We start from the raw sequence: 8664 nt of genomic DNA on the forward strand, positions 1-8664 counted from the left end.
TTGGGCAGTCTATCCATTTCATTCAACTCGATGCAACCATTTTATTGAAAGGGCTGTGGGCTGCCTAAAGTTTTTCAAAATTTATACTTCTCAACATATAAGACGAGTCATGGGGATACTGTAGCTGCCAATGGATGTTCTTCAAGTCATCACCACAGGAAATGAAAATTCGTCGAAGACATCAGTTTCGTTCATATCATCAAATCGAAGTCAGAATTCCCAATATTGTACAAGATAATAATTCCAAGTAAACTTGATGCTCGCTTTCTTCATTACACTCAAAGCTTTACAATCACCGAATCAGTTGGATCTGTGAAGAATGAAAAGGAGACTCGCACATTGTTTTATAAGATGTGGATCCCATATGGCCCCTTTATGTCAGCCTTCTAGGAACTGTACCTGGAATGAACTTGCAAGGAAATTCTTTACATTTTGACGGTTGGACATCTCAGCCATCAGAATCAGTCTCGCGGAATGGCAAGGGAACTGCTTTCACCGCCCTGAACTTGCCAACATTATTCAGATGCTCATTCTCCAACCTGTTTCAACACATTCTGACTAATGTTAGAAGATAGATATTTTTCCTCTAGAGACCACAAAGCTCTTCTCATAAACTTTTCTAAGTAAAGATTGAAATAAAATGTACCTGTAAAAATTCCAGTGGCCACGTCGAATTACCTCCAAAGAAGCCAATAAAAAATCTAACATACGTGACTCAACCATGTTGAAGCGGAACCCCATGACCGTCTCCACCCAAGCAACTCTAAGAACTATGTTCAAGACCTGCAATTCAATTTCTCAATCTGATAAGAGCTTCCATATTTAACGCTTGAATGGAATAGGATTTAAATGGAGGGAGAACTCACGATGGACATGTAGTACATGCTTTTGTTGTTCAGTATCAAATTATCTCTTAGCCATAGATTCTTGGATTTAGAGTTGAGAAGGCCCCAGTCCTTAACAAAATCCCAATACAATTGATAGACTGTGGAAAACACAGAAGTAACCAGGACTATACCAAACCATAGGTGGTTCTCCTGCCTACCGTAAGTTATCCTCGCACCAGCTGCCACCATGGCAGAAACGTACTTCCCCATGTTAGCCAAATGGTTGAGGTCACTTTCATCAAACCATCTTCTTGCACACTTTCATTGGCAAGAAAATGTATTAATTGGAGATAAAGAATTTGGCTTTGAGTGACTAAAAAATAAATGATCATACATTTTTGAAAGAAAAGTGCGTAGTTGTTAAGGGGAATTATACCTGCATAGCACGCCAATAGTAAGGCAAAAATGAAATGACATAAGCAAGCTCCCTATATAGCCTTCCGGATTTGCAGGTTTCATATCTATGTGTCTTGAAACTCCCAGCTAGAAAGTAGCAAGTTGCGGATCCCATGTGCCTCAACAATGGAATCTGTATTAGAATCGTGAGGAAGATTAGCCAAGCCACAAACTAATTGAAATCAAGAGAAAGAATATACAGAAGTTCAATACTTTAAGCAGTAAATTATATGCTAAGAGAAATCACCTGGCTAGTAAGTTGGTCTGCCATGAAAAAGTCGACCATCAAAACCTGCAAATATGTTGTAATCAAGAAAACCAAAAAACAGAATTTTGGGTTATTACACTGACAAATTCTTATAACGCTCGACAAAATAAACAAGTATGATATATACCTTGTAAAATGGAGAGCAGACTATGTTTCGTATAATCCGGATGAAGCAATAACGTGTTGGACGATAGAAGATGTCAAAAGGGCAAATGAGCACGAAAATAAAAATCTGAAAAATACATGTGGATATCAGCACCCCGTCTCTAGTTTAATATGAGGTTCAATTGCAGTTCTGATGAGCTTCCAAGGAAAACGACTTCTGCTTGAGCAAATATGCAATGCTGGTACAGACTAGGAAAACTTGTAACAGCTTGCTACTAACAGGAACCAGTAACACTTACTAGGAGGAGAATCCCAGGAATGGCATCGACATGGTTTGGTGAAAAACCGCTAGCCCTTAAGAGAAGATGGATTACCATTGCTGCAACCACCGAGGTCATGAAAGTGGTGCAAATGAGAAAGGCATCTCTGTACTTGAGGGCTGTGCTGGGTTGGAATTCAAAAATGAAATTGTAGTTGATCCGTGTACCCTTCCACATGAAGAGATTGCACCCGTACATAAACAAGTGAAAACTTAACAAGGTGAAGACACTGCATAACATCACAGTTAGTCCATCAACTGCAGATTCAAATCATCTTATCTTATCTTGGACAGTATAAACATAGCAGCCGCGAAGGATTAGTATGAAGAGACTATCCTACTTCTCAAATAAATCCTTCATTTCTTGTCAATCCAGTTACAAGGAATTCCATACTAGTCATCTAGTCCATTAAGGCATATTAAGTTCTTCGAAACTTTTTTTTTTTGTTAAAAAGATTCTTCAAATCATTAGTTAAAAACCATGTAGAATTTATGTGAAGAATTACTAAGTGGATTAAAGATAATGTTCATAATAAGCACCTGAAAACAGGGTAGACAGTTTCCACGTATGATCTTTCAGAATTTGGCTTAAAAATACCAGCCAAGTGTGCCAAGATTGCGTATAAACTGAACAGTGATACAAAACAACCAGTAAGCAATCCTGCAATAAGCAACAACAAAAGAAAAACAACATCAATAAATAATAAAAAACATGAATCTTCCTGAAACAGCACCAGCAGCACTGGTTTGGTGGGTCCAATTCGAATTACACTAATAAACCATGATGAGGGTTATTTCCACTAATGGGATTAGTGGTCACTGCCAGGACTAGTCCATGGGAATTTTGTGCGCGGCATATTTTGACCGAAAGGCTAATCAAATATATAATATTTTTTCAAAAGCGTTTTTTATTTGATGAAAAATCATATAAAAATCATTAATTTAATATTTTTTAAATAAAAAAATACTTCCTAGGTCAAGTCTCACCACTCATACTAACCCTTGTGAGCTTTTTTTCCTCTAGTATGTCTACCCTACCAAATAAAAATGGATTTGCCTTGTCAATGAACTTAATTAAACGAAGTGATGAGAGGTGGTAAAGATTATTGTCGGTGTGTGTCAGAGAAAGAGAAATTACCAACAAAAAACGTAACCATGTGAGACTCTTTTTGTTGCTGGGGTTTCAGGAACTTCATCGCCTTTTTCCTGTCATTGTTGGCGAAGTGCTTTGTGAAGATGGACTCCACATCATCCATTAGTCTCACAACCTTATCAGTCAAGTAGTATAATATTACACATAATCCTTATTAGAAAACCATTAATCCCTTTCTCCAAATATATGTACTTGAGTAAACAAAATGCAAATTACATATTTGTGGAGAGCTAACCAGAAGTCATCATGCATACAAAAAGAACATGGCTAGACCATATCCTTGCCACGTACATTTTGGTATAGACATTAGGTAGTGGTGAAGAATAAGAACACCATAGTATGATCATGTGCAGGCGAAGGATGCAATTCCGAGTACCATATGCACAACAGCAAGGCATCTTTCTACATGACAAAATAATGATAATGTCTTGTTACCTTATCAGAGCTAATGAAGTGGGATCTCTTCACTACTTTTAAATAACTTGCTGATGCTTGTTGATTAGAGACCTGTTTATGTGTGAAAAATCCCAGTTTCAGTTGTTTTATGAACAGTACTAACTCATGAAGTTTATGCAGATGACATAGTGAGATAATATGAAATTGCATTCATCACTATTATATGCATAAGATTATCAGAAGAATGACTTGATATATGATAAATTATATATACTGTTCTTTTTTTCATTACTAATGATGACGAGTCCAATTATAAAGTATTTATGTAGAGAAGGAGATATAAGATTCGATCGGGATAGTTAAAAGAGGGAGCAATTGATGATATTTAGAAGTAAAAAAATAAAAATATATGCTCCAATCCCTTAATTTTATTACATCATCATTAGGTAAGGATATTTGGTGGTCTCACGTTCTTCATGTGAGGAACATATATATATATATATATATATATATATATTGATGTTATTGTCTCCAACACGAGTTAATTGGAAAGGGGTTTGGTTTCGGAAGATACAAAAATACTTTCCCACTTCAAGATATTTACCAATTCTCAATTATATATATATCGCTAAAGTCCGCAGTGAATAACATTAAATTCAAAATGATGTTATTTTAACTAAATATAAATTTAAAATCTTTAAGCCTATTTCTTTCAAAATATAATGTTTTTGAGAAACTGTTTTATACCCAGTTTTTAGAATATCAACATAATTAATTATCATTTTTTTAAAAAAAATTTGTTCATAAAAATTATTTTACGTACTTTAATATCTTATTTCTGTATTTCTTTTCGGTTGCTTTTGATTAATAGAATTTCCCACTCATAAAAAAAGGAACAATATTGGTTTAAATTTATTTTCTTCTTCTTGTTTCTTTTCTTTTTTAGAATATAAAATGCTCTTGTCTTTCTTCCATGCATACATGAACATATATACTGAAAAGCTGAGGTAAGACCACCTTACCTTGTCGAATTTCTTCAATATTTTCGTGAAGGCCACCATATTCAACGAGCTGCCAAAAATAGGTAAGCTTATGTATCAAGATATGCAAGGTCATAAAAAAAATTATCTTCGTAGCAGTATATATCTAGCTAAACCCCAATATTTTACACCCGTGTTCAATTCCGTCCAAATTAAATCAATCATTATTGTGACGACGTTGGAGTGGCTGTTCAAATGATCAAAGCCATGGCATGGAATGGCGGATCTGTCCGTCGATTTTAGGAATTGGGAGTTTATATATAATCAATAGAAAATATTTTATACACAACAGTCCACGCACGAAGAGTATTTTTAGGTGGTGGGAGACATGCAGTCCTCTCTTAAAAGACTGGATATTATGAGACAAAATATATAATACGATGAAGAGGAATTATATTGGTGTGAAAATGAACCTGTAAGTTTTAAGGAGACCGAGGCCTCTATAGAGCTCCACAAATGCACCTCTAATCATCTTCTCAGCACACTGGATTTTCTTTCTATTAATGAAATCTCCAGCACCTAATTCCTTTTTAGGGTTATTAACCAAATCTTCCCACAACATTGATGTTACAGCCGTGATCGTTCGTGTTGGTGCAGCAGCTGGAATGCCAATCCTCATTGCCATCTTAGGTTTCCCTTTCTTTGTTTTTTTTCTTGTGGCCGAATTGATGCCATCTCTCTCCAGTGCTGCGATGATTTCATCAATCTGTGAATCTGCAGAGGTCTCATTTGATTCACTCGCGCTTTCTGCGTAATAACATTAGGGAAATGTTATGTATACAAATTAAAATCATATTAAATCCTTGTTTTATATATGATTGTTCGTGTTGGTGTAGTGATCAACCGTTTCTATGCTTGCATGTTATAACATTGGTAATAAAAGTAAATTCATAATTTGCAATTAAGAAACTACGACTGACGTGCATGCAAGACTAATTCTAGGCCTAATTGAAATTAAATTTTCATCTCTCTCTCTTGTATGCCAAAGGCCTAAAAGTTAGAGATCCGATTTCACGTGTAAATTAAATTAAATGACTGGAGTCAATTTTTAGTTCTTGGCTCAATGGATTACTGGTATCCGACTCGCTTCTTTCCGTTTCTGGAAAGTATCCTGTTGGCGATATAGTTTGTCATCATAAATAAACAAGAGAGAGCATTAATTGATTCAATCTGTTCACAATCTCGCTTTTAGCCACGTCTATGTATTGCCCACCTACTTGGCTAGCTAACGCCCCCAAGTTCCATGAGTCTCCACGTACTTTCAAACGGTGTGGTCTCAATCTCATGGTATCTACTCCAATCTATTAGTTTTATGTCAAAGGAAAAACGACCGTTACCAGAACAAAAGGAGTTTCGAGGTGGTGAGGATGAGCAAGAAAGAGGAAGGACTCCGGCATTCGGCTTACGACGACAGTGCTCGTTGAGAACCCGTTTGAGGTCCTGCAAAGTCTCTAGCTGCTTGTTAAGTATCTCTCCTCTTTCAAGAAATTCGCTCTCTTTATTCTTGTAAAACTGGTTCACTTTATTTAACTCTCCATCCAGACTCTCAAAAAACACCGCCACCTAAAATATGAAGTGCAGAGATATACAAAAACAAAGAAATCATAACCTGTAAAAATGCCTCCTCCCCTCCTAATTTGTATAATTAATCAGTCATAATTAACTCTCAAAGATATTAATTTGATTAAAGATTGACAAACTACATGAGAAAATCCGTGCCAAAAAAGGAAATGACAGAAAATAAACTAAATTAAAGAATATAATTAATTTAAATATATGTACAAACTTAGGAAGCTATATAAAACCTAGTGAGTAACAAGTTTGATATAACCTTTTGGGGCCATGCGAGGCCACTTAATATATACCTCATCTTCTTCGGAGAACAATTGAACAAGCTCGGTTTGGTACAGTACTTCTTCATCACCATCCTCCATGCTCTTGCTCCTCGCCTGTAATTAACCACCGAAAAACTGATGCTTTTTCATTGATTATTTTCTTTTGTTTTCAAACTTTCGTTGAGTCCTTGTTCTTCTCTATGTTATTCACAATAATATCGTGACTACAAGAACCCTACATAACCGTTTCCTTGATTTCGTGAGAGAATTGGAAAAATAACAAAACTGGGTGGAAAAAAAAAACCCAAAAAGGAACCGCACTTGGTGGATTATGACTCGCTCGAGTACCATATCCAACAATAGAGTAAAACCATTACCAATCTTTAGTGGGGGTTTGAGGAAAAGAAGAGCTGGCGCCACTTACGCAGTAGAGAAATTAATTAATTAAATTAGAGGAGATAATCGTTACTTAGACATATATAAAACAATCAAATATATAAAAAAATATATATAAAAAAGATAAAGATATATATTTCTTATATCATCATGTCTTATCTCGTCTATCTCGTTATATAACTTCAAAACAACTGCGAGAGATGTTGTACTAAGGATGCGGGACCCATTAATTGAACTTTGGATGGTTATAGCGAACTCTAAAAATGAGGGAGTAAAAGAATACTTATACAAAACCAAAAACCACCTGAAATGTTGTCGAGAAAGCAAATATTTTCTGGCACGATGGCAAGCTGAGACCGACAGAGGACGAGTAACAAAACTCGAGGATACCCAAAAATCATGGAAAAAAAAAACAGAGAGAGGAAAAAAGAAAGAGGGATTATATATCGGCGCATGTGTTTTCATATCGGAAAAATTGATACTTTTTGCTGCAATATTGATGCAGCTTTTGTCTTTTTGATGAATAATTTGATGCCACTTTGCTTTGTTAATATTGGTCCCAAAAAGAGAAGAAGAAGAAGAAGAAGAAGAAGAAGAAACTATTCAGAACACTCCGATCTCTCGGTTTGTGAACTGGAAAAAACCATTAGTGGCCGAAACCCCCACTTCTTATACATTAATGATCAGCTTACTTCGAAAGCCCAACTTAACTACTTATTGAGGTTGAATATACAAGATTTCACATTAACACGTATAATACACACATGATATACGTGTGTATGTGTGTCTTCTTAAGTTGTCAAATACCTGAATGATTTCGGTTTCGGTATCGGAGTGGAAGAGCTTGCTGGATATATTTTTGGCGAGGGAGCGAATGGGATCAAAAATGGAAAGACCAAATTCATGGTCAAGAACTTGTTGGGGTTGTTTGGATTTTTGTGAGAGTTTGATCTTCTTTATCTGCTTCTTGAGTTGCCAGTAGTTTACAAAGGCTTCCTTCCATTCTGGGATTAGTTGAGCTTCAAGCTCCTTTGAGAACTTCACCATTTTCTTCTCTTTGAATGGAAAGGAAGTCGAGAGAGAGAGAGATAGGGAGAAGGAAGAGGGAGGGAGGAGAAGAGAACCTTTGAGGGTGCTGGAGGGATTAGGGAGATTTGTGTGTGTGTGTGTGTGTGTGTACATATAGAAAGAGGAAATGACAGCAACGTCGGGGGAAATGAAGTGAGATCCTCTTCTATTGGGTGTCGACACGTTGAGAACTAGGTTAATCAATATTACTAACATGAAACCATCTAGCTGGTGGCTTAGTAATAAAAGTTTGGGATCAAGAGGTTTGCTCTCTCTGTGATCTCAGGTTCAAGCCCTGTGGTTGCTCATATGATGGCCACTGGAGGCTTACATGGTCGTTAACTTCAGGGCCCGTGGGATTAGTCGAGATACACGCAAGTTGGCCCGAACACCCACGTTAAACTAAAAAAAAAATATTACTAACATGATATTAATTTTCCTGGATATATCAACGAAGGAATTGAACCCTAATCTTGCGTACTTCTTATAAAAAAAGACATTTATTTATACTTTTGTTATATTTACTAATGAGTTAAAACTCTTTATGTTATTATTTTAGTTAGGTAAAGAACCAGTTTAATTAATTATCTGTTTGGTATAGCATTTTAATTGGAATTTTAAAAATTTTTAATTTTTTTAATTTTAAATTATTTATTTAGTGTTTTTGAATCATTTTAATATGTTAACGTTAAAAATAAAAAAAAATATTATTTTAATATATTTTTAAATTAAAAAACATTTTAAAAATAATTGTTATCTAGGTAAAAAAAAACCCTTTAAATCTTGAATTTTGTGTATATA

At 35.4% G+C, this 8664-nt stretch overlaps 1 protein-coding gene across 1 annotated transcript; it reads right to left on the reverse strand.

Annotated features, from left to right (window-relative positions):
- Positions 1 to 162: 162 nt before the first annotated feature.
- LOC7494742 (phosphate transporter PHO1) lies at positions 163 to 7903 on the reverse strand. Its single transcript, XM_002312553.4, has 15 exons — positions 7603 to 7903; positions 6430 to 6513; positions 5902 to 6127; positions 4978 to 5311; positions 4547 to 4595; positions 3564 to 3635; positions 3114 to 3243; positions 2516 to 2636; positions 1956 to 2205; positions 1679 to 1783; positions 1531 to 1575; positions 1264 to 1416; positions 867 to 1145; positions 647 to 783; positions 163 to 539 (listed from the first exon to the last, which is right to left on the reverse strand). Exons 1-15 carry the CDS (start codon positions 7840 to 7842, stop codon positions 449 to 451), a joined length of 2316 nt encoding a protein of 771 aa, XP_002312589.3. The 5' UTR covers positions 7843 to 7903; the 3' UTR covers positions 163 to 448.
- Between the last annotated feature and the right edge of the window lie 761 nt (positions 7904 to 8664).

Source organism: Populus trichocarpa, chromosome 8, assembly GCF_000002775.5.
Source record: "Populus trichocarpa isolate Nisqually-1 chromosome 8, P.trichocarpa_v4.1, whole genome shotgun sequence".
In the NCBI taxonomy this organism is placed as follows: Eukaryota; Viridiplantae; Streptophyta; class Magnoliopsida; order Malpighiales; family Salicaceae; genus Populus; species Populus trichocarpa.